Source organism: Lynx canadensis, chromosome B3, assembly GCF_007474595.2.
Source record: "Lynx canadensis isolate LIC74 chromosome B3, mLynCan4.pri.v2, whole genome shotgun sequence".
NCBI lineage: Eukaryota > Metazoa > Chordata > Mammalia > Carnivora > Felidae > Lynx > Lynx canadensis.
The window spans coordinates 3,919,795-3,945,543 of NC_044308.2; the positions used below are offsets into that span (position 1 = coordinate 3,919,795).

At 52.4% G+C, this 25,749-nt stretch overlaps 1 protein-coding gene and 1 long non-coding RNA gene across 3 annotated transcripts in view; one reads left to right on the top strand and one right to left on the bottom strand.

Moving 5' to 3' along the window:
- On the top strand, positions 1-23,499 carry FSD2 (fibronectin type III and SPRY domain containing 2). The gene is made up of 12 exons (XM_030317296.1): positions 1-667; positions 801-896; positions 2,677-2,907; positions 4,123-4,145; positions 5,126-5,247; positions 8,092-8,247; positions 10,547-10,681; positions 11,383-11,533; positions 13,522-13,655; positions 16,360-16,492; positions 20,839-21,015; positions 23,229-23,499. The coding sequence occupies exons 1-12, from the start codon at positions 56-58 to the stop codon at positions 23,479-23,481; spliced, it is 2,223 nt and encodes a 740-aa protein (XP_030173156.1). The 5' UTR covers positions 1-55; the 3' UTR covers positions 23,482-23,499.
- The window catches only part of LOC115515458, a 7,338-nt gene continuing 4,505 nt past the window's right edge, over positions 22,917-25,749 (bottom strand). Inside the window, exons 3-4 of one of the 2 annotated variants that reach the window (XR_003969281.1) lie at positions 25,413-25,652; positions 22,917-24,354 (exon numbers count right to left, since the gene is read on the bottom strand). This is a non-coding gene — a long non-coding RNA (uncharacterized LOC115515458). Of the gene's footprint in view, positions 24,355-25,336; positions 25,653-25,749 lie in introns of those variants that run through there. The other variant, XR_003969280.1, reaches the window with a different exon arrangement.

Consider the following 25,749-nt stretch of genomic DNA (forward strand, 5'->3'; position numbering starts at 1 on the left):
CAGGACACCCACTAGGAGGCGCGCGCGCGAGGAACTCTGTGGGTGCAGAGGCGCGATGGACGGGGAGGCCGGGGGGGCGCCGGAGGTGCACAGGTCCCCGGCTCCCAGGGACTTCCACTTCTGTCCCACGGATCTGTATGACTCCGAAGGCCGGCTGCGGCTCTTCCCAGAAGAACACACGCGGACGGGAAGACAAGTGCCCGCCGAAATGACCGGCGAGCCCGGGGGGGCGGCCCCAGGTAAGGCCCAGAGCGACCTGGAGGAGGAGGTGCAGGAGCTTGTGGATTTGTACGCGCTTGGAGGTGGTGGCGAGTGGGGCGCGGAGCTCGTGGATGGAAGCGCGCCGCGCGTGGAGGTCTCGGAACCCCGGCTGCACCTGTCCTCGGCGGGGGCGCAGAGGGACTGGCGGCTGGGCGCCGAGGCCGAGGACCCGGGCTGCTTGGGCTGGGGCGCGGCCGGCCGGGACCTGCGGGAAGCCTACAGGTACGCGCACGGCCGGGCCAGCGAGGAGTACGAGTGCTACGTCATCCCCGAGGAGGAGGACGAGGACGAAGCCGCCCTGGTCTTCTGTGTCACTTGCAAAGCCCCAGTAAGGGCGTGCGAGGTTTCGGATGCGCACGGAGAGCATGAGGTGACCCCCCTCAGCAAGGCCCTGGAAAGCGCCAAGGTAAACGGGACTCCTTAGTTCCCCTGACAGTGCGTTTGTGTCTCAAGTAGGCGGGCGGGGAATGAATTTAAAGCGCCTCCTACGGAAGAGAGCAAAGAGCATTAATGTCTCCTTGGGATCCTCTGTTTGCTAGGACGAAATTCACAAAAACATGTTCAAACTGGAAAAGCAGATTATCGAGATGGAGAATTTTGCAAATCACTTGGAGGAGGTTTTCATCACCGTGGAGGTAAGAGCAGGCGCGGTGACGCCCTCAGACACACGTGGCTTCCGCCATGGCTGGGTCAGCAGCTGTGACTGGTGTGGGTTAGAGAACTGCCCGCTTCTCGCCCTTTCCCCTGCCCTCCCAGGGGACCTTGGGCATCTACCTGGTGGAAACTACCTGTCCTCATCCCCCGCTGAACCCGGAGCTCTCCTGGGGAGGCAGGGTCTCCTCTGTCTTTCTATCCTCAGTCCTGCTGCGAGGGTGGGGCTCCCGCCTGGCCCAGCCTTGACGAGGCATTGCAAGACACCCGCCCTTCCTGATTATTTTCCCCAGCTGTTATGTTTCTCGTAAGATTAATACGCGTCTGTGCCTGTCACCAAACCCGTCACAGTCCCCTGGGTGTACCGAGTAGCATGTCGTACACTGCTGTGATGCCTGCACTCAGCCTCCCCGTCCAGATGAGGCTAAGGACCAGGACTTTGCACCTGCCTTCTCTGCCTGTGGGTGCTCTACCTCTATTAATACAGCCTCGGACTGTATCTCCAGGAACACCTCGTATGAATTAGCTAAGCCCCAGGCCCCTGTCCCGGGAAGCTGGAACTTCTTCATCCCCAGTCTTAAGAGGGAGGACTTTGCACTAATCCCATCTGCAGGGCACAGGGACGGAACGAGGGACAGAGGTACAGCCACCCGGACAAAACTCTTTACGCTCTCTCTGCCCGCTCATCTCAGGTCAAAGTACCCTCACCCTCGGTGAGGACTCTGATTTTCCCTTTTACACCAGCACTGGGGAGTCCCCCACTGCTTTTCCTTCTCTGCTGCCATTCTGAGCAAGTCTTGGACACATAGAAGATGTTCAGCAAATACTCCCTGAGTCATCGAGAGAGCCTCTGCTTTGGAAATGTCTCCGTTACCTGGAGAGGGTGACATCAGTCACAACCCACGAAGCTTTCCCAGGCTTCGAATCTAAGAGGACCAGTAGTCGACAGGATTTAATTAACATTATTCATCCCCTGTGCCCCTGGATTAAGTACTGTCGCATGTCTCCCTCTGCCTTCCTACGTTTTCTCATCTATTAGGCGGGACCATCTGGCCACGGCCCCCACTCCCCTCCCCCCTCCCCTTCCCCCTTCACCTTTCTCTTAGTTGATGTGAGGATCTGTGTGATCCTGGCGTTTGTAGGATGCAGGCATCAGGAGGTGGAGGTGAGTGTCGTGAGATGCTGGGGGCTCAGGAGGGAAGGCTAGGTAGGGCTTGCCCAGGACAGACATTTCCGTGGATGTCTGCAGTCCAGGGATACGGTGGCAGGTTGACTCATCTCTGACCATCTTCCTGGGAGGTGGCCACGACAGAGGTGGCGTGGGGTTGGGGACGGGGTGGGGGGAGGGGAGGGAGGATTGCAAAGTGTTGCCAGGAGTGAAGGCAGTGCTTCTCGTTAAGGTTATCCCAGGGGCTCGGGTGCCTGGGTGGCTCAGTTGGTTAAGCGTCTGACTCTTGATCTCAGCTCAGGTCTTGATCTCAGGGTTGTGAGTTCAAAGCCCTGTGTTGGGCTCTGCGTTGGGCTCCATGGCTGGGTGTGAAGCCCACTTTAAAAAAAAAAAAAAAAGATTATCCCAGGGGCTCTAGCCATAGACCCCTGGTCCCAGCTCCCGCTGTACCCACCCCAGCATCCTGGCAAGTGATGATAAGAAAAGGGTGGGGTGACTAAAACATCTCTGGGTAGGTATATTTTCATGCCTCAAATGACTCTGTAGTCGACACACCACGTTCGCTAAAATAACGGCTGAGGTCAACCGTCTTGCAGGAGAACTTTGGAAGACAGGAACAAAATTTTGAGTCACATTTCAATGAGATTTTGGAAACACTTGCTCAAAAATATGAAGAAAAAATACAAGCTCTCGGAGAGAAAAAGAAAGCGAAGTTGGAAGCCTTGTATGGACAACTGGTCAGCTGTGGGGAAAACCTGGATACTTGTAAGGAACTCATGGAAACCATAGAGGAGATGTGTCACGAAGAGAAGGTCGACTTCATAAAGGTCAGTCAGTCATGAGGTGAAATGAGCTCATGAACCGAAGTGACAGTATGGCGGGGGTAGGTTAGATTGTCCCCTCTCTGTCTGGAGGTGTTGCAGTTGACCTCTGTGGATCAACATCCATTTTGTTCCCGGATGAGGTGGTCACCCGTGTCTCTGTGCGCTCCGCCATGAGTGGCCGAGCAGACTCACGCACGGCTGACCCCTTCCCTCCACCATTACTCAGACAACACCAGCCTTCGTTCCTCTGTCCCAGAGACCTGTCCCCTCGCCAGGGAGCTGAGCAACATCAGCGCTCTGAGAGTTTTCTGGTCACCTCAGATGGCCTCTTAGAGCTCTGCGGAGGAGGCAATCCAGGCTAAAAAGGCACCTCCAACTCTCCAGTTACCAGGGCACCAATTTTAAATCTTTGTAAACTCAAACATGCAAAAAAAAAATTCATTTCTTAATTTTCTTGAAATCCAATTAAATCTGACCTCGAGGCCCCATGCTGCCAGGATGTGGGAATTTCAATCTCAGTCAGAGCTGAGGTCCTCTTTCTTCACAATGTCCCACAGGAATATGGCGCAGTTGTGGTGTCCAGGATGTGAGGGAGGGGCCTTCAGCCTCTGGAGCTGCCCCGTTGCCAAATATGGCTTCCACACTGACCCTGCCCATAGTGGTCCCTCAAAGCCCAACAGCGCTTCCTTCCTGCCGTGCTTCGGGCAAGGGACCCGTGACAAGCTGGAAAGCAAGTGTGCAGACACCATTAGAGCCTTCAATACTCAGACCTTTTGAACCACTGGTCCCACAACATCGCTGTATCCCAGAGACATAACCCCGAATGTGGAGAAAGTGATAACGAGTGAGAATGTTCTTCTCACTGTTATTTGTGATGATGAAAAATTAGAAACAACCAGAATGTCCCTCAACAGAGGAATGGTTAAGTAAATGATGGAACTTCCATTCCGTGAACGGTTCTGCAGTGTTTCAAACTGGTGGGCCGAAAGACCATTTGTGACGCGGGGGTGCTTCCATAACGTCCCTGGGGGGACGCAGTCGTCCGGAAGAGACCCACAGGCAGCCTGAGAGTGGTTTTGTTAGTGGGGGATATGGCTGTTACTTTTTTTCCCCCTAATTTCCAAGTTTTAAAATGTGCTTATATCACTATATAGTTTGAAAAATAAATTTATTTTCGAAGTCAACTGAGTATTTTCTCCTTCCCCTCCTCCTTTTTAGGATGCTGTGGCTATGGCTGACAGGTAATGCTTTCGTTCTGACGCACATCTTCTTTCCCGTCTCTTGCTCCTCTAGATACAGATAGACTCAGCTCCCCTTGGGAAGATGCTCCCAGTTACAGTTTTCATGTCTGCCCCTGCGACCCAACAGCGCTGGCTTCGGGGGGACCATGGTCACTAGGACCCGCTAGTACCAAATCTCAGACGGCCCAGCCAGCAAGCCTGTGGCCAGGTCACCCCGTGAGCCCCTCCTTTCACCAGGAGGAGCCAGGGTCCAGTGCCTCCCCCATCCCCGAGCTGTGCCAGGACCCAGACTGTGTACTGCAGAAAGCACACACGTTGTAGAGTCAGACAGGAGTTCAAATCCCGTTACCCCCATGACCCTGGGCAAGTCCAACCAGTCTAGGACTCACCTTCCTTATCTACAGACAGGGATAGTTTTACGGGAATTAAACGAGACAGTGTCTGTAAAGCCACATGAACATTGAAGCTTGATGACATAAGGGGTAAGAGGCAAAAGACAGACCTGGTTTCAGAGTCCGCCCCTGCCACCTACAAACCCTAAGACTGCCAGGAAGCAGGTGCAAGAAAACTCATAGCCCCAGTCTACCGTCAGCGGGTTGAGTACGCTCGGCCCCCATGGAGAAGAAACCCCAGAGTCTGTGCGTGTCGGGGCCTGGGGCGGCGGGGGGATGGCAGCTTCCGGGTCAGCACCGGAGAGGTCTTCCAGAGGGTGGAGATCTGGAGCTGTTAGGCACTTGCCCCCCAAATGGCCCACCCCTACCCCTCCCCTCTAAGGCACAAACCAATTCCTCCATCCCCACTGGGGACCCCCTGGGTCAGTCACCAAAGCAGATGGCAGCCAGCAGCCAGCAGCATGTCAAAGAAATAAAACTTCAGCAAAGAAGCCCTTCGCGTTTATTACCGGTGACCCAGCACTGTAGACACACACCCTAAGGAGCACGTCCCTTCGTTCTTGTGAGCATGGCTTTTTATACCAACAGACTGGGAAAATTCTTGAATACAGAAACAGACGTGGAAATCTCTGCGCAGCCTGACTTTGAAGACCAGACCTTGGACTTCTCTGATGTGGAGCAGCTAATGGGCTCCATTAACACCATCCCAGGTGCATATTTCGCCTGTGTGCATACTTCATAGAAAGTTCCAGGTCCCTGAGCTTTGAGTTAGAAATTTTGATGGCTAAAAAAAACCCCATAAATATTTAGAAACAGGTTTTTTCTTTTCTTTTCTTTTCTTTTCTTTTCTTTTCTTTTCTTTTCTTTTCTTTTGTTTTCTTTTCTTTTCTTTTTTTTTTTTTTCTCTAATCTCATGTCTTCATAGCTTGCAATGGTGAGAACAGAGGTGGAGACCCCTCCCGCCGGGGGGGAAGTGCCCACCCTCACTTTCCAGGGAGCCAACATCTGGCGCTGGGCAACCTTGAAACATTTTTTATTCATAGCCTGCCCAGATTCATAAACCCCTGTTCTCCTGCCTGAGTTACTCCTGGCAAGTAGCCTGAGTACTTATTTACTTAGCACAGTGGCTAAGAGATGAGCTTTGGGATCCTATGGAGCTGGTAAGAATCCCAGCCCTTCCACTTCCTAGCTGTGTGACTCTGGACAACTTACCTAACTTCTCTGAGTCTTGGTTTCCTTGTCCACATAATGCCTCATGGGGATATGGTGGGAATTGCACGAGGCAATGCATGCAGAGCACGTCACGTGGTACAGGTAGCTCTTAAAATATTGTGGGGGCGCCTCAGTGGCTCAGTCAGTTAAGCATCCAGGTCACTTGGTTTCAGGTCAGGTCATGCGTGATCTTGTGGTTCATGAGTTCAAGCCCCGTGTTGGGCTCTGTGCTGACAGTGCGGAGCCTGCTTGGGATTCCCTCTCTCCCTCTCTCTCTGCCCCTGCCCTGCTCACTCTCTCTCTCTCAAAATAAACTGATAAACTTGAAAAATATTCTTGTGATCGCTTATTTTTTTTAAAATGTATTAATTTTTTAAGTTTATATATTTATTTTGAGGGAGAGAGAGAGAGCGCGCGCTCAAGCAGGGGAGGAGCAGAGAGAGAAGGAGAGAAAGAATCCCAAGGAGGCCCCACACTATCAGTGCAGAGCCTGATGCTGGGCTCAAACTCACAAACTGTGAGCTCATGACCTGAGCTGAAATCAAGAGCCCAACGTTCAACCGACTGAGCCACCCAGGTGCCCCTACTGTGATTACTTATTTCTAAGAATAATACTGGAATTCAGCTTTTTTTTTGTTGACTGCTCACCATTTCCTCGTCAACACATCGTAAAAATGTTGTACGTATCATTTTAGATTTTTCCTTTATACAGATTTTTTTGAAATAGGGAATTTATTCTGTTTTGTAACCTGCTTTTTAATCAAAATTTTGATTAATATTTCTTGTACTGTAAATCCTTCTGTAACATCATTTTAATGGGTATATACCTTAGTTTGTTTACTTGATTCTCGACTGGCTGCTGCGATGTTTCTAGGTTTTTCACCACTAGAAACCACACTGTAATGGATGTCCTCAATTAGAAACCTTGGAGGCCACTCTTAGACTCATGATTCACAGAGTGATCTCACTGAACTTCGATGTCCATTGGATGACCCTTCCCCTTCTAAGGGGTGGTGCTGCCCAGATAACTAGGCCCAGGTGTTTGGAAGGAAAGGCATGATCACCCAAGTCAGTGCTTGAGAGATGCTTACACTTCTCTTCACCGCCCCCCCCCCCCACCCCAGGTCCAGGTCTTGTGCAGACCATCACCTGGAGCCTCCCGGTGGGCTGCCAAGCCCAGGGCCACCCCTCTTCTCACCGCAGCTCCCACCCTTCTTGCTACGGGGCTGTCCCTTGAGGGTATAGACGGGCACCCTCTGTACATCCTGGATTTCGTCATTAGGTTCTTTCTCTTCCTCCTCTCCTTTGTCCCGTTAGGACCTTCCAGGTCCTGGCCAGAGAGGAAAGGCTGAGCTGCAGCTAGGAAACACCTTCAAGTTTAGTTGTGCTCTTTCTTACCTGGACAGAGCAATGTCAAAATCCGAAGCCAAGGTTGTTCCGTAAAGTCTGGGTTGCGGGCAGGCGCTGCCGCGGGAGAAGAGTCCGTAGAGGAGAGACAAGGAGGGTTTCTCGGTTGTGTGTGAGTCTGGGGAGGCTGAAGTATTAACCTACAGAGAATAAAGGAATTAACTCGGGGTGCCTGGGTGGCTCAGTCAGTTAAGCCTCAGACTTCGGCTCAGGTCATGATCTCACAGTTCGTGAGTTTGAGTCCTGCATTGGGCTCTGCGCTGACAGCTCAGAGCCTGGAGCCTGCTTCAGATTCTCTGTGTGTGTGTGTGTGTGTGTGTGTGTCTGCCCTTCCCCCACTCACACTCTGTCTCACTCACTCTCTCTCTCTCTCTCTCTCTCGAAAATAAATAAACATTAAAAAAACTTGAAAAAAAAAAGAATTAACTCAGTAGGTGGATTCTCAAGATGGTTCTCAAGAGCACATTTGGCCCAACCCAGTCTTCTCCCCTTATAATGAAGACATGGTTGGTGGACGGTTCCACCAGTGAAAGCAGAGCGAGCTTTCCCCGTGAAGCTTCTTCTCTCCTTTGTTCCCTCCGGGGCCTGTGGACGGCACTGCTGTGGTCCCGGCTGCCTCATCTCTCCAGAAGGTGTGGAAGGGGTCAGAGGACCCAAGCCTATAGCAGGTCTTGCACACGCCCCCCAGCCCGAGTCCCTATCACTGACCCCTCCTCCCCCAGCTTGCGTGGGTTTGTCAAAGCAGGAATGGACATGCTGGTTGTCACCTGCAGTCTGGCCATTAGGAGGTGTGGCCTTCCTGACCTTGTCCAGTCTGGGCAAAGCCCACGGATGCCTCGGGGGACCAGGAGTCCTACAACAGGGGCCGCTGCATCCCACACCTCTCCTGGAGGCTCCTCACTCGGTTTTGGTTTTCTCCCTTCTCCTCGTTCCAGCTCCTTCTGCTCCAGTGATAAACCCACAGGCCCCCAACTCGGCCACGGGCTCCTCTGTCCGCGTGTGCTGGAGTTTGTACTCTGACGACACGGTGGAGAGCTATCTGCTGTCCTACCGGCCGGTGCAGGACGGCTCGCCTGGGAAGGACCAAGCAGGTGAGACTCTGCCAAGATCACACGCACGCTCTGGAACGGCTAAGGGCCCTCAGAGGCCAGGGAGCAGTTCCGATTGCTTTCCCAGTAATCGGGAGGGCAGAGGTGGGATGAATCTACATATTCAGCTCCTTGGAGCTGTCGTGATCTGGGAACTACCTGGAACATGGGATGCAGGCAAGTGAGCACGGCAGAGAGGCAAGATGGGGCCTCATTGAGGAGGGCCACAAAGCCAGGCTAGGGTGCCTGGAGTGTAGATATAGCCCTCAGGCCAGAGTTGTCCATGGGATGAGTCCCTGGCGGCACTGTGTGCAGGAAGGGTGGGGACGCCCGTCCTTGAGGAGGCCTGGCTGAGCTGTCTGGATACTTGTGGGCTGGGCACGTGAGGGCAGGCTGGGCCTTCTCAGAGCAACCTCGTGTCGGGAGAAACGGGAGGGTTAACCTGCAGACCGCCGTGAGGGGTGATGGGGCCTCTGCAGCCTGAAAGGGCTACAGCTGATCAGACCCACGTGCTCAAGTCGAGCAAGCTCCTGGGAATGTCCCCGAGCCTCCAGCGTGGGCAGCTCTGGGCCCATCCCCTTCCCAGAGAAATGGAGCTGGCTGGTGTGGGGCCAGGGCTGGGGGCAGCTGCCTCCCCCCTCCCCACATGATAGATAAGCCATTCACCTGTTGGGAAGAGAGGGCCTTGGGGATTTCCACTTCATGCAGAAGGAGACTGAGACCCGGAGAGAAATGAGCTGTCCGTGGGGACACAGCGGGTGATGGATGGCAGAGCAGGACAGGAGGCAGGTGTGCATGCTCCCTGCACGGAGCTCACTGCTGCACCAGCGTGGGCAGGGGGAGGGTCTGTGTGCTGAAGGTAAGGGCGGATTTTCTGTGCAGGGACCAAGAAGGAAGGGAAATGCTTGAGAAAAGTCAGAGTAAGTTTAAGTGATGCTGAGGGAGGTTGTAACAAGGTGAGCAGATGATGAGGGTTATCTGAACAAAGACTAAAGGGGGCACCACGGGGAAGGAGGAAGATTGTAAAAGGGAGGTCAAGGGGGTGCCCGGGTGGCTCAGTCGGTTGAGTGTCCGGCTCCTGATTTCGGCTCAGGTCATGATCCCAGGGTTGTGGGATCGAGACCTGTGTCAGACTCTGCACTGAGCGTGGAGCCTGCCTGGGATTCTCTCTCTCCCTCTACCCCCCTTCCCTGCTTGTGTGCTCTCTTGCTCTCTCTCTCTCAAAATTAAAAAAAAAATTATGAAAATAAAAAAATAAGTAAAAGGTTGGTCAGGGTCCAAGAAGCCAGGTCTGATTAACCACAGTCCGTGTCATGAATCAGCCCTGTTGGCACTCTCTGCAGACACACAGAAGAAGCCATTGCGTTTGGGCTGTGTCATGACACTCTATGAAGATTTTTTTTAATGTTTATTTATTTATTTTGAGAGACAGAATATGAACAGGGGAGGGGCAGAGGGAGAGAAGGAGAGAGAGATTCTGAAGCAGGTTCCAAATTGTTAGTACAGAGCCCGACCTGGGGCTTGAACTCACGAACTGTGAGATCATGACCGGAGCCAAAATCAAGAGTTGGACTAACCAACTGAGCCACCCAGGTGCCCCTCTATGAAGATCTTTTAAATGGACCCCTTTGTGATAAAGGAACTGATATCACGGGGTGGGTTAGTGAGTTATCACTGCCTTTCAAGAGTCTGACGAGGTTTAGAGGTGTATCAGTTAGGTGTTGCTGGGTAACAACACCCTATCCTGCCCTACTCTGCACACATATACGTGACTTATTGGCTTAAAATGACAAACATTTATTATTTCTTATAATTCTGTGAGTTGTCTGGACATTCTTCTGGTCCGGGCCAGCTTGGCTACATAGAGCTGGATGGTGTGGGATGGCCTCACTTACAGATGTGGGGATACGGCAGGGAAGGCTGGGGCCTCTGTCTACTGGGTCTCATTGTCCAGGACCCTGGCTCGGGCTTGTTCACATGAAAGTGGAAGGTGTTCCCAGCAGCAAGAAGACAAGCCCCTGTGCACTAGCATTTCCCAGGCCTCTGCTGGCATCATGTTTGCTGCTGTCTCATTGGCTGAAGCAAGTCACGTGGCTCAGCCCGTCAATGCCGGGAAAAATGAACCTCTTGAAGGAGTAGTAAGTCATACCGCAGAGGACGCATACAGGGATGGGAGGAATTTATGGCCAGTGTTGTGATCTACTACAGGGAGATTCGACACAACTAACTCGGAGCCACTTGGCCTATTTTTAGGGTTGAATTCTTGTCTTTTTGTTTGTTTGTTTGTTTGTTTGTTTTTCAGAGTTTACAATGACTGTCAAAGAAACATATTGCTCAGTGAGAAATCTTGTGCCAAACACCCAGTATGAATTTTGGGTCACAGCTCAGAACAGGGCCGGCCGCAGCCCCGCCAGTGAGCGTGCAATGTACATGACAGGTAACGGGGGCCACAGGAGTCACGGCTTTCGAGGTGTGGCAGGACACTTGATTTCATGTGGAAGGGCAGGAGTAGCTGTCCGTTTTTCTCTGTTAGTACACCAAACCAGTGTTCCTAGGATGGAAGGGACGTTTGCTCAGAGTTGGTCTCAAAACGCCCAAAATTACTGCTCACGATCGTAGCATCATTTAACCCTTCAGCTCCAGGAACGTCTGAAAGGCCCGGCGTCTTAGTCCGTGTGGGCGGCCATGACAGAACACCATAGACCCAGTGGCTTATCAATGACAGAAATTTAACCCTCACCGTTCTGGAAGCTGAAAGGGGCCTCCTTTTAAGCTGCCAGCATATTCAGCGCCTGATGTGAAGCCTTCCGGGTCCGTAGACATCTGGCTTGGTTTCGGCTCTGTCCTCACACAACAGAAAGAGGCCCAGGGCTCTTTGGGTTCTCTTTGACGAGAGACGCCCTCCTCTTCATCTCCCAAAGACCCCACCTTCCGCCACTTTGGGGAACAGGCTTCGACACACGAATTCTGTGGGGGGGGGGGATGCAAATACTCAGTCTCTTGCACCTGGTTTCCTTTTTACGGCACCGAATGTCTTCTGTGGGCAGACAGTGGTCGTGCTCGGTTGGCCGTGCTCTGGACAGACTGGCTGGATAGGAGCAGAATGGTCATTCCTTCCCCCCTTTGTCCCACACCTAGCCCCCTCCCCTCCCGTTATAAAAAGCAAAGAGATACGGAGCTGCGAAGAGGCTGCACTGATCTGCTGGGAGTCTGGGAACCTGAATCCCGTGGACTCGTACACAGTGGAGCTGACCCAGGCGGAAAGTCCTGAAGCCTCGGGAGTAACTGAGTAAGTCATAGTCATGGGGCGGGGAGGGGGGGGGAGGGGGGCAGCGCATGACACCTGACACAGTGACACAGCGCGGGAAATGCACGAGGTCTGGAGAGAAGGTCAGCGTTTGGAACCTTAATTTCGGGTGCTTGGTTTTCATGAGAAGTTTCCTGAACACGGTCACTGAAGGTGCGTGAGGCGTGAGTAAATGGTTTAAACCTCAGGTTTGCTTTTCTAGTCCAGCGAAGGTTTACCGCTCATTCATTCAACAAGTGTTGTGGGCCTGGACCTGGGCCCGGGCTCTGGGAGACTAGGCAGGCAAATTCCCTTCCCTACGGAGCTGACCGTCGAGCAGGGCAAATAGAAAACAAGAAGACAAACAAATACATAAAATGCAAGGTGCTCTGAAGGAGAAAGAAATGTAAGAAGGAGGCTGGGGTGGAAGTAGGGACCTCCGTGGATGGAGTGAACTTTTCAGATGAGACCCGGATGGGTAGGAAGGACTGAGCTCTGAGGACAGTGGGTCAGCGGCGTGGCCCCGGGGCGGGAGTGAGGCAAGACCCAGGCAGTCCGGGAGCAGCCCCCACGTCCAGGGGCCGCCCAGAGGCGGAGCACAGAGGGCGCCCGCCTGGTTCTGGAGAAATGGAGGAGGCGGGCTTGGCGTCACCTGTCAGGGAGGACAGATTCCTCTGTGCTCAGGGCTGGGCTTGGAGCCTGGCCGTCTATCCCACGCACCCTCTGTTCCAGGTAGAATCCACCTGTCCACGGCCACATCAGGGCCGACCTTGGTTATTTACTCCCCACGACACTCAGGAGTGGGGCAGGGGAGTCCAGTGGTTCTGGCCACCCGATGATCGAGATTTCCTTTGCGCTTTGTGCTGATGCTTCAGGAGCGCCTGACACCTGGGACCATAATGATGGGGGTCACCGGGAGGCTGGTCAGTGACGTGGGGTAGCACCTGCTCTCCAGATCTAATCATCTTGAAGAGGAGAAAATTCCTTCCCAGACCGTACCCCTCTGCTGCTTCTCTAGCTCATGCCACACCGGCTTCCCCTCCCTGTCTGGCTGCAGCCACACCGGTCGGGTTTAGTTCCTCCTGCTTCCCGTGTTCCTTCCTGCCCCGGGCTGCTTCTGTGTAGGAGACTCCTGTCCCTGCTTCATCCGGTTACTTGCAAGTCATTCTTGAGAGCTCAGCTCCAAACTCACGTCTCCGGCATCATCCACTCTGCGGGGTGCCTCTCTACCCATCTGGACCATGAGATCTATGAGGGCAGAGACTACATTTAGTTCTCCCCAGAGTCTCCCTCTCCAGTGTCTGGAACCTAAGGGGCTTGGTTAATATTCATTGGACGGATGCGTGAAAAGCGCCCCTCTGGCTTGGAGCTGCAGCCTTCTGGGGGAGCTGCAGGGATCACCTGGACACCCAGGCTCGTGTAATGGGGGTGTTGCATCCGTAAACGGGCGTCACCCCAAAAGCTTCTCCTTTCCCCTGGACTGAAAGGGCTTTAGCAGCTGCAGGAACAGACAGTGGCAATTACAGGCTTGTACTCGCGTGCGGTAGAATTTCAATAAATTAGGTTCCCAGTGGGCTTCTGCGCTGCCCTTCCAGCTCTTCTAGAGATGTCTGTTCATAAACACAGGCCGAGGTACCTCCTGCGGGCTCAGCGCTGGGCCGAGGCAGGCGGTACTCAGCCGCTGCCCTCGGAGAGGTTCTCAACTGTCAGACAGCTGGGGGCAGAGTGGGAGACAGACGCCGAGCATGGTGCCGGGTGCCGGGGACACCAGGGTGGGGAGCCCTGAGGCCGGAGGGCCACGGACACGAGGAGTAACGAGGGAACGAGGAAAGTGGGCCTGCGGGAGGAAACCCACCGGCCGTGCCGCTGTGGGTGAGAGGCTGGGGGTGCGAGGGTGAGTTTAACATCCCAGCTCTGGAAGGGAGGCCCGGTGCCGGGGCCTGGCTGCCCGGCCCCACCCCTCGTGACTGTGGCTCCGTTTCTTTGCCCAGGTCGGTCGTGGGCATCCCGACCCGCGAGGCCTTGGTGCAGCTGCAGCCCAGGCAGCGCTATACCATCTACGTGCGAGCCCTCAGCGTGGGGGGCCCCAGTGCAAGGAGCGACCCCGTGACCGTCTGCACCACAGGTATGTGCCCGGGCCACACGCTCCCCGAGACCTCAGGGAGCCACTCTGCGGCAGACCAGCACTGCATGACTTCTCTGGAAAATGGGCCAAGTCAGGCCGGGGAGGGACTCAGGGGAGATCAGGGCCCTGTGGTCCCATTTTACAGACAGGGGGACTGAAGGCCCAAGCCAGATAGCAGTCTGGCGGCAGAGCGAGAATCAGAACTTAGGGTTTTTCTCCGCTCCCTCAGGCAGACCAGAGGCTTGTCGCCCTGGACCTGGGTGGCCCAGACGCCTCGTGGCTCACACAGGCTGCACGCCACCCTCGGGATGATGTCTTTATGAAATTCCCAGGAGGGGTTGTTGGCTTTGCTCATCCCCGTTTCTGCTATCAGCCCAAGCGTCTCCCACCCACAGGCCCGGTTTGGACCCGGCTGCTCAGCCTCTTCCTAGGCCCTGTCTGGCCCTGGCGGGCGCCCGCATCCCTAGGTCCAGCCCCTTTCCCTTGTCCCTCGCCGTCATCCGTACAACGGTCACGCATCCTGTCCAGACCCTGCGTGAGCAGAGACGTCACCGGAAGCTTTGCATGCACCCACTTTCCTGGCACTGCTTCGCTGTGGGTGCGTGCTTTGTCACAGCACACCGGGGGCCGGTGACCCCTCCCCCACCTCACAGCCAGTCCAGCTCAGGCCGGCTGACGGGTGGAGGGCAGGTAGGACACAGAGGCAGGGAGTCTGAGCCCAGGCTCTGGGGACGACGTATTCTTAAGTGGGGTCGTTTACTGAGAGACACTGTGTCACTTTGTCCTCGTTTCCAATGCCAGGAGCAGAGGTGTGTGATTAATTCCCACCGTGTTCCGTCCACACAGATGGGAAAGACAGGTTGGGTGGCCACCACAGGTCCCAGAGGGTAGGGGCTAGTGCTGGGATTAGGACTCAGATTTTTCTTTCATATTGAGCCAGGGCCTGCCTTTAGTTGGCTGGCACTCCTCATTTTCTGTGCTCACCTGGTGTTTTGAAATGTTAAATTCTCGCAGTTTCAGTCAAAAACAAACAACAAAAAAAAAACAGAGCTAAAGGTACAGCCAGCTCTTGATTATTCAGTCATCTCGGAATTAGTTTGTTCATATAATTTTTTGAAGAGTGTATTTATGAAGGGGCGCCTGGGTGGCTCAGTTGGTGGAGTCTGTCTGACTCTTGGTTTTGGCTCAGGTCGTGATCCCAGGGTTGTGGGATGGAGTCCCGCGTCGGGCTGTGCACGGAGCACGGAACCTGCTTGGGTCTCTCTCTCTCTCTCTCTCCCCCTCTGCCACTCTCCCCCCTTGCATGCTCGTTCTCTCTCCCTCCAAAATAAATCAAATGGAAGAAAAGAGTGTATATATGAAATACTTAAATGAACACAAATCAGCAAAAATCATTATATTTTCAAAAATGATCCTCGGTGGGAACTGGCGAGGGCCCACGTGTTGCATCAGTTAGGTGGTGGGAACCTGCCTGCCCCCTTGCCAGTCAGCGCAGACAGCGAATGAAATTTCTGGCAGCATCAAACTGTGACAATAATTGTGAACAGCTTGATGGCGAAGCTTGAACCCAGGTGTGAGACAAGATAAGTGACAGAATAGGAACTCGAGAAAAAAGCACTTGGCTAGGACACAGTAATGAGAATGAGTTATTATGTTCTCAATTAATGGATTTTTTTACTAAATAATTTTTTTTTTTTTTTTTTTTACTGAATAACTTTGTATTCAATCTATTCTGTACCACTGTTGGATGAGATTTATTTTAACCATGATTTGGGGATGGCTGCAACATCCTTCCCTCTCCCCCGCCCCACTGCCCTCATTGAAATGTTGAATTCCACTTCCCTTTGTCAGATTGGTCCTTAAGAATCTCAATAACTATTTCCCTTGGCAGGTGGGTTAGAAATTCTTGTCTGTGTGCAGGCACTTATAGCCTCCCAGCTAAGAGCAAAGCCTGTGGAATCAGAGAGTTTTGGGGGTTCAAATGTTAGTTCTGTCATTGCCAGTTGATTTTTTTTAAGTTCGTTTATTTATTTATTTTTATTATTTTTTTTAACATTTATTTATTTTTGAGACAGAGAGAGACAGAGCATGAACAGGGGAGGGGTAGAGAGAGAGGAAGACACAGAATCTGAAACAGGCTCCAGGCTCTGAGCTGTCAGCACAAAGCCCGATGCGGGGCTCGAACTCACAGACCGTGAGATCATGACCTGAGCTGAAGTCGGACGCTTAACCGACTGAGCCACCCAGGTGCCCCACATTTATTTATTTTGAGAGAGAGAGAGAGAGTAGGAGGGGCAGAGGGAGGGAGTCACAGTATCCCATACAGGCTCTTTGCCGTCAGCACAGAGCCCGATGCAGGGCTCGAACTCATGAACCGTGGGTTCATTACCTGAGCCGAGATCAGGACTGCACCACCCAGGTGCCTTGCCAGGTGATTTTTTTTTTAACCACCTGGCGCGTCAGTTTTCTCCTCTCCAGATGGAAATAAGAACGCGTTTCTGAGGGTAATTGTGAGGCTTGAACGAGGGAAGACTTGCAAACCGCTAGCTGGGGGCGAGGGACAGTGGCTCCCAGTGCATGCTCGCTGCCACCATCATTAGTGGCAGGAGGGGTAGGACTTTGCGAGGCCCCGGGCTTCCGGCTGGCGCCGGGGTGGAGAAGGCAGGGGGACTGGCGGGGCTCCTCGTGTGTTCTGCCCGCACAGGCAGCTTCTTCCACCTGAACCAGCACACCTGCCATCCCGGGCTGACCATTTCTGAAGATGGGTTTACGGTCGTGCGGAGCGAAAGGAAAACCCCAGCAAAGGAGCCGCTCCCTGGCAACACCCGGTTTACCAGGTACTTGGGCAGCCACTCGCTAGAACATTCCGCGGACCCCCTCTAAGACACGTTGTTGCTCAGATAAAAAGTGGGTTATGACAGACGCTGCCTTGAAGAGGTCCCAGAAATGGATGAGAGGCTGGGGTGGGGGGGGGGCGTGGGGAGAGGAGGCGGTGGGGGCCGAGGGGAGGCTGGGGAGCTGGAGTCGGGGGAAGAGTCTGGCTGGTGTGGACGGAAGATACCTGTTGTGGCTTCTGAAGTCGGGTCCCCCGCCGCTGGAGGAGTCAGCCCCTGAAGCCACGATGAGGGGCACACTGACAGGCGTCGGGAGAACGGAAACAAGGCTGTAGGTCTCCCAGTGCTTGGCCCGGCGCTCCTCTCCTACACGGTGAAGCCCTGTTTAAAAACCCCTGATGAAAACCGGTGGGGTTAGCCTGTGCGGAGTCGGTGGGGGGTGGTGCTAGTGCATGACCTGAGGGAGGGGTGGCCCCCGCAAAGGCGTGTGCGCCGTCTGTCTAGAAATGTAGCTATTTCCAGACCTTGGTGCTCAATCCACATTGAAACGATTTATTTGTGCCTCACTTCTTTCCAAAGACTTAAAGACTTAAAATAAGGCGCAGATATACACTGCTGAACTAGAAAAGTCAAAGCAATGGGAGAAAAAGAACACAGATAGGTTAACTCCAAGAGCGCATTCCATTTCCGGGATTACAGGTGGCTCTCAGCTTCCGGTCTGGTCAGGACAAGAAGAGTTCTCGGTCGGTTGGTTTTCGAGTCAGAAGGATCTTCTAAGGAGAAAAAGGGGCTCTCCAACGGGGCTGCAAGGGCCATGGATAGAAACTTCATCCAGGGGCGCCTGGGTGGCTCAGTCTGTTAAACATCTGACTTCAACTCGGGTCATGATCTCACGGTTCGTGGGTTTGAGCCCCGCATCGGGCTCTGTGCTAACAGCTCAGAGCCTGCAGCCTGCTTCGGATTCTGTGTCCCTCTCTCTCTCTGCCCCTCCCTTGCTCAAACTCGCTCGCTTTCTCTCAAAAATAAGCATTAAAAAAAAAAAAAGCTGAAAGAAAGGAAGAGAAGAAAGAAACTGCATCAGCCTCCCTGCCGGGGTCTGAGACTATCCCAGAGCTGGCTCTTCCTCTGACATTGGCTCCCTGCCGGCCTTTTTACTGTGTGTGTGTGTGTGTGTGTGTGTGTGTGTGTGTAGCACCTACTATATGTAAGTGTTAGCACGCAGTAGCCCAAGTGCACAGGGTACAGTGGAAAGCAACTTGATCCTTTCCCACCTCTGCCCATTCTACCCAGGGTTGCAGGGCATGAAGAGGGACATGGAGAGATAAAGGCCTTACCTGTGTTAAAAAAAAAAAAAAAAAATTCAACTGAGTAGAGTTTAACGATCTTATGGCTTCATTCCAGGAGTTATGAGCCGGGCATCGTCCAGTCTAACAGGTAGACGGGAGCCCTCAGGAGCTGTACAAGATGAAAGACGCTTATGGGCCAAGTTACAGTAGGCAAGGAAGCACGCGATTGTGGCGAGGTTCCTTTCCTGCAGGGGACAGCAGGGTCTGCGAGGCACATCACCTCACTGGTGCTCGTCAGGCGATTCCTGGTTGGTTTAAGATCCCATTTCTGGGAGAGTCGAACTGTAACGGAGGTGTCTCGGTTTGGAGATATGGGGCTTAGCGTGACAGGCTCCATTTGGGGGCCTGTTGTCCTGTTTTTAGCCTGGGGGTACCTGACTGGTGCCAGTGTGAGGTGGGAAGCTGACTCTCTCTCCCCGGCAGTTCCCAGGTGAGCGCCTCACAACCCGTCCACCTCCGCACCCAGTGCTATGGTTCTCGCTCTTTCCGCCGAGCCCTCCTGGGCCCTCACAGGCAGCTCTCTTGGACAGGATCCCCCCACAAACAACGCAGAGGCAGCTTTCCTGCGGTGGGTTCCGTTCACACCCGGTCCTCTGAAGGCACACGCCTCTGACCAGGCCACTGCTACCTCACTGTGCGTGTGAACGCTCTCTGGGCAGACGCAGCCTCGAGCGTCTTCAGCCTCGGCCGCTTGGTGTTGCACTAAAAGCTACAAAATGAGTTTTTGGTCCCGCAGAGGTGGTTCAGCACGTCACCTGGAAATATGGGAGAACTCACCACCTGTTGTTCTGTTCTTGGCTCTTTGGGGTCCAGCCAAGTTGGTCCCATTTCAGTATCCTGTCACCAGTATATCCATTGTCCCGTGAGGGCCATGCTGTGCCCTGGAGGTAAAGAGAGGAAGACAGTGTCCCTGCCCACCGGACTCAGACCAGGCAAGTGGGGGAGATGCATGTGTCAAAAACACACCTGTGAAAGATTCGGTAGCAGTATGGCCAAGGCATCGTAGGAGCCCCCAGGAAGAAGGCTTCCTGGGGAAGCAAGGGCTTGAAGGATAAAAGGGGGTTCTCCAGGCCGACCAGGCAGATTAAGTGCCTCATACGTGTACAAACGGCGGAAGCCAGGGAGACCACGTGTTTGGAGAACTGCTATCGGTTAGCCTGTCTGTGGTGTAGGGTCCATAATGGGAAGAAGGGGAAGACGAGGCAGGAAAGATGGAAAAGTTCTAGGGCAAAACAAGTTTGGATCTTATCCTTGGAGGGGTGGGAATTTTTGGAGGATTCAAGTAGGGGAGGTGACCCGATCAGATTTACATTCAGAAGGATCACACTGGAGGGTCAAGTGTGAGCTGGGGAGGAGGGGGAGAGGCTCCTGGGGAGCCAGGAGACCAGAGAGGAGGCTGTGGACGCCTTGAGTAAATCAGCAACACACAAAACTAACAAGGAGACAGGCCGACTGGTTAAGGGGCGAGCAGGGGAGGGATGGGTCAGGGACTGTAATTTATGGTGTGTTTACCAAGTGTTAGACATCTTCCAAGTGTTTGACATGGATTAGCTCATTGAATCATCACGACAGCCTGTGACATCCATATCATTATCAGTCCAATTTGACAGATGAGACCGTTGAGGCACAGAGAAGTAAAGTAATTTGCCCAAAGGCACACTGCTGTTAAGGGCCGAAGTCAGATTTAAGCTAGAAGCTGAGCGTGTAACCACTACATTATCCTTGGGTTACTGTTTTCTGCCTTGGGTTACTGGGTAGATCATGAATCTATTAACCAAAACGGAAAAAACACGGGGAGTAAGTACTCCTTCCCACCACAGGCAAAACACAAAGTTTGGTTGGAGGTGGGAAGGGTAGGAATGTGGTAAGTTCCGTTGGGGACATTCCGAATGAGAAACAGCAGGTGGGTGGAGATGTGGGTCCTGAGCTGAGAGTAGAGACGGCTTCATTTTACAAAAGAGGCGCTATTTTCTGCGCAGTCTCCTTCCCAGAGCTTTGCTTGGCCTCCAGAACTTGGGGTTTGAGAGTAGAGATCTCGTGTTAATAACAGCTAAACAAATCTGCCCAGGGGCTTGGCGGGGGGTGGGCACTCAGTTTGGCTAATGCAGAAGTTTCCTGCAGGAGGCGGACTGTTCGTTTCAGAGATACTGATGTGGTCTGGTTTCCCACGAGAACCTTCCTCTGAAGAATGCTGTATTGTTGTAAAACAAAACACAACTGTGACCTTTGTGAGTGTATTTGTTTCCAGTGGCTTCTTGGAGGTCGATTTTGATCATTGGTGAGGGATTTGCTATTTGCTGTTCTCAGGTTTGCTTCTGAGATCCAGATCCTCGTCTTCTGCCTGTAGCCACCCCGCAGATAGGCGTCACCTCAAAGCCCCCCATGCTAGTGTAGTATCAGCAGTGCTGGCCGGTTCCTGAACTTCAAGTACACGGCTCCCTTGACTGTGCTGAGTTTCTGTGAAGTTTCAGTCCCTTTTGTTTGTTTTAATGTTTATTTTTGAAAGAGAGACAGAGCGTGAGCAGGGGAGGGGTAGAGAGAGGGTGGGGGGAGACACAGATCCGAAGCAGGCTCCAGGCTCCGAGCTGTCAGCACAGAGCCCGACACGGGGCTCGAACCCACAAACCACGAGATCATGACCTGAGCCGAAGTCAGATGCTCCACCCACTGAATCACCCAGGCACCCGGAGTCCCTTTCTTTTTTTATGAGCAAGTGAACCAAATCTTTATTTTTGTTACCAAAAAAAAAAAAAAAAAAAGAGCCCAATCATTTACAAATGCCAATAGAGCCTTTTGTAACTCGCTCCCATTACCGGCAGGGTAAGAACCCTCCCACAAACTTCGGCATCTGTCAGGTGAGCCGAGGGCGAGCCGCTTCTCAAAGGAGGTGTTCGGAACACCGTTGGGCCGACCCCCACGGCTGTTCCCGCCCCCCCCCCCCCCCCCCGCACGGCCAGGCTCGGGTCGCCCCCGGTGACGCACGCTTCCACTTTCTGAACCCAGGTGTGTTGCCGTCATGGGGAATCTCATTCCAATCCGAGGGCGCCATTACTGGGAGGTGGAGGTGGACGAGAGGTCCCACTACACGGTGGGTGTGGCCTTTGAAGATGTCCCTAAACAAGAGGACCTGGGAGCAAACTGCCTGTCTTGGTGCATGAGGCACAGACTTGCATCATCACGGTAAAGTAGAATCTGGATGCCTGATACTAAAATTGGCCTTGAAAGAAGAGAGCACGAGGTTTCACTAGCAATAATGAAGGCCTAGAGTAGGTTTCATAAAATATTCTAAGATACCTCAGGGCTCTTTTCCAGCCCTTTCCCCTAAAGTCCAAACGAGACGAGAAAAGAGCAGCTTCGGGTACTTTTCTTTCAGACAGAAATAGCTACAATTCACGGAGAGCTTATTCCGTGCCAAGCGCTGCTCCCATGTCCTGTCCTGTTTACTTCTCACAATTATATCACCCGTTTTAAAAATCAGCTATGCCTCCCAGCAGTCGGATAATCCGTCCGACGTGGATTTCTGGAGCTTGGAATCCAATCCAGGCAGTCTGGCTCCAGAGACAGCATTCTTAAGCACTAAGTGATTGGCTTTTCATTCACGCTCAACGTGTGTTATTAAATGGTTACGGTTTGATCTGAAGCCCCAATTCCATCTTTGCAAGTAGGCAGTGGCTTAGTAGTCATGGCTCATTCTGTTTTGCTTCTGCTGCCAAGCACTCTGTCCTCTACGCGTCGATCAGTTCTAGAAAGCTGGGAAAACCTGATGAGGTGCAGTCCCGTGGACATATTCAGACTTGGGAAGCCACTGTTACAACCTCCCTTCACCTCAAAAATTACAAAAATTCACACCGTCTCCCCAGCATCTCTTGTACCACGGGGCCTCTGACCCTTGTTGGCTTGCTGTATCTTATGCCTGTTTGATCCTGCGTTCTCTGCTGGTGAACCTCCATCGTGGTTAAACACTACCCGTCATGCCCCCGCATACGTGGGAAGACGCCCCCTGTAAGGTACTTGGACTAGAATGGACTCTACTAATCCTCAGACCCAGTCTGAGAAACACAGGAAATAGTAGGCACTGAGCCGAATAGTTTATTTGGAGATTCTGCCCGAAGTGTAATAAGGCTAAAAATCAAAGTATCCTCTCCTAGAGAGGTAAGAACGAAGGGCAGAGAACGGGGAGGATAAAGGAAGAGTAGGAGTCTGTGTACAGTGGGAGGGTTGGGAGGTCAGAAGACAGAAGAGGATGGAAACATGAGACAGCGTGAAAAAGGATGGGCAAAAAGCCAGGCACTAGGCCTGGCCGCTTCTGTGGCCCCACCTTGGAAAGACAGAGGACAGAGTTACAGACAGAGGACAGACAGGATACGGAAGGTATCCTAGCTGACTTGCAGTTTTTGCTTTCGTCTGGTGCTGTAGTGGGAAGAAGGTGGAGGGCAGGGCCTTCCTGCCCTGCTTAGCTAAGGAAAGGAGCTGAGGGGAAGATGAGGCGAGCAGGGCCGGAGCCAGGCTGGCTCTCTCTGACACCGAGACCGTATTCCAAGTGCTCCTCCCAGGCGTGTGGCCCAGCTTGCTGGCACCGTGCTCTGCAGACGTCTGTAGGTAGCAGGGGTAGGAAGTTCCCGTGGCTGCTTCGGGTTCCAGCACCCAGGCTACAGAGCACGGGGAGAGGGTGCTGGGCTAGGCTGCGGGGGCGGTGACGGCCCCGGCTGGCCCTGCTGAGTCGGAAGGTCTAAGGATCATGCCTGAGTACCTGTGCACAGGTTATACCAAAAGGCACATTTTATTACATGAAAGATCGTGGGGCTCCCCGGTTCAAACATCTTTATTACGAAGGCTTTATACATTTGAACCTTAAAATCCCAAGTTTTAAAACACCAATTTCTTTTTTTTTTTTTAATTTTTTTTTCAACGTTTTTTATTTATTTTTGGGACAGAGAGAGACAGAGCATGAACGGGGGAGGGGCAGAGAGAGAGGGAGACACAGAATCGGAAACAGGCTCCAGGCTCCGAGCCATCAGCCCAGAGCCTGACGCGGGGCTCGAACTCACGGACCGCGAGATCGTGACCTGGCTGAAGTCGGACGCTTAACCGACTGCGCCACCCAGGTGCCCCTAAAACACCAATTTCTATACAAACTTTGATGCAGTAAGTGTGTATGTAAGTCTCTTAGGTGAAGAAATTGATCAAAAACAAACGGTGTTTAAAAAGAGAGGTCTCTTAGGACAAATTTTAGAAGAGATAGATATGTTGGGAAATGAACCATTACTTTGGTAGTCAATTAATTAAAAAAAAAACACGATCACAGCATTATTTGAAAACTAATACGAAATGTTCTGTAAATAGCCCATCTACAGAACTTCTGAAGCTGTGTCCTATCAACATTTAATTTCTAGGCATAAGTATGAGTTCCTGCACAACGGGACGACTCCAGATATAAGAATAACTGTCTCCCCGAGGAAGATCGGCATTCTGCTAGACTATGAAAATTCAAAATTGTCATTTTTCAATGCGGACATTTCTCAGCATCTGTACACGTTTAGTTGTCAGCTTCACCAATTTGTGCATCCCTGTTTTTCTTTGGAAAAGCCTGGGTGTCTGAAGATACATAATGGCATTTCAATGCCAAAGCACGTCACTTTCTACTAGACCATTCTGATGCCAGCTCCCTCTCTTCTGTACCCACCCCTCTCAGCCGGCCACCCCTCAGCTGGTTGAACTTGGCGTTCAAGCACAGGTTTCTAGCCCTGCGCACTGCCGCCTGTAAGATGTTAGGTTAGTCATTACCAGGCGCGGATGTAAAATGAGGGCTCAGACAAAATGAACTCCAGGCCTTTCAGGTGGTCAAACTGTATCGGTCTGTTTGTTCATATGCAAAGTATCTGAAAGTCCAAGGCCTACTGAGCGTGGGGGCAGGGGCAAGGGAGGGAAGAGATACATAAGTACTAGTGGCCGTGGCACACCCGGGACATCTCGTGAGTCAGCCGGGAACAGACTCCAGAAGGCAAGAGGCTGTCCACAGAGAACCAGGGAAGCCACGCGCCTTCTGTTTTCCCGGGAGTTAATGGCACTGTGATGAGGTTTCTGGCACTGAGCACGCTGTCACACCTGTTCCCCTCGTTCACAGAACTTACCCCACTCAAACTTTGAAATGACCTCTACCGTGCGCCCTTCCATGAAGGCAGGGACGGTGTCTGTCCTGTTCATCATTCGGTCCCTAAGGACTAACGTGTAACAAACGGTACACACCAAATACTGAATAAATTAGTATCTTCCTCATCCAACCACCGTTGTCGGGCTCTCCGTGCAAGGGATGGTGGGGCTCTTTCCAAACTACAGCAAAGGACGTACGGCAGGGAGATGGAGAACACCTGGAGGGGAGGCAGTCTGAAGGAACAGAAGGGCACCTGCGGCTTGATGGCAAGACTGGGCAAAATGGAACGCTCTACTACGCACTTCACGTCCCGCAGCGGCCTACACATAAACGTGGCACTTTCAGCGCATCGGGAGAGGGAGCGGGGGCTAAAGCGGGAAAAAACAGAGAACGTTAGTCACAACTGATTCTAGGAACTGTCCTGTCACGTGGAGAGAACCAGACTGGAAATCAAAAGACCGAGGTTTGATTGCTCCTCTGTAGCTACTCTGCAAGGAGTCACATGGTCTTCCAGAGCTCCCGTGTCCCTTTAAACAAAGAAAAAATAGCACTAGCCTCAATAGACTAGACTCAATAGACTGGGAGATTTAATGACGAACACGGGAGCGCACGATATAGAACGTATGGCAAATGCGTGGCAGCTTCGGGAGAGAGAACCTCACCCGCCAAAGGCCAAAGCTGAGCACCGGTGTGCAAAGCGGCCCCTGGGCCAGCAGCTCTGGGGCCTCCTGCCTCTCTGCTGTCATGCCCTCCCGTGCCCACAGCACCGGCCCCGCGGGCTGCCTTCCTGGTTCTCCGCTCGGCTCTCCAGCTGCCACCTAAAGCTCTGCACACTGCGTCTTCGAGCTTGGACGTGTGGGTGCAGAGCAGGGGACTCTGCCTGTGAAGCAGTTCTCAGACCATTTTGTTCCGCCCCGCGGATGCCCCTCTGCACAGATACGCCCCGTGTCTCATCACTCATGGTTTCGTGGGAACTGAAAATCCTGTGACCTAAAACTTCAGTGTTTTCCAGCACAAAGTCTGATGCGATAAACGCCTCTCAAGTCGCTTGTCTCAAAACCCTGCCTGTTGATACACATGGCGGCTCAGATTCCTGAATTAACAACTTGACAGTCTTACTACCCTGAGATAAGGAAGGGACGGCCAATGTAAACAGAGATGGTTCAAGTTACAAACAGAACATACACGTGTGCATATTCAAAACCAAGCTTAGCCACTGCAACAGAAACTACCAAGCAGGAGGTAGGCTATCACGGATACGGCAAATTTGAACTCAGCACTCTAAAGGCTTTATGGAATATTTCACATGTAACCTGAACATGGATAAAACGATTAAAAACTTGACACCTGTAAGGTTTGAGTAAAAGTTTTATTGATCAAGAAAAAAACCACCTAGAATTTGTGTTGACATATAAAATTCACTTACTTTAAAATGAGGCAGATGACCAACTTAAAGCATCACAGTTCTTCAGCATAGTGAAGTTTTGTTTAAACATGGTTCTTCTAGGAGAAGAAAAAATAAGTCTAGAACAGAACCAAATGAAATATTTTTTTTTCTGTAAAATATTCCAGTTCCTAAATTACCATGAATAATCTGCTGAAACCAAATTTCAACAGGGGCAGGATTTACCTCAAGGCCATGTTCAGCTGCAACCTGCTGATATATCTGTTAAAAAACAAAACAAAAAACAAAACGGATTTTTAAAAAGTCAGAATATTGTAGCCACAATCCCTGACACTGCAGATAAAACAAAAGATACCAA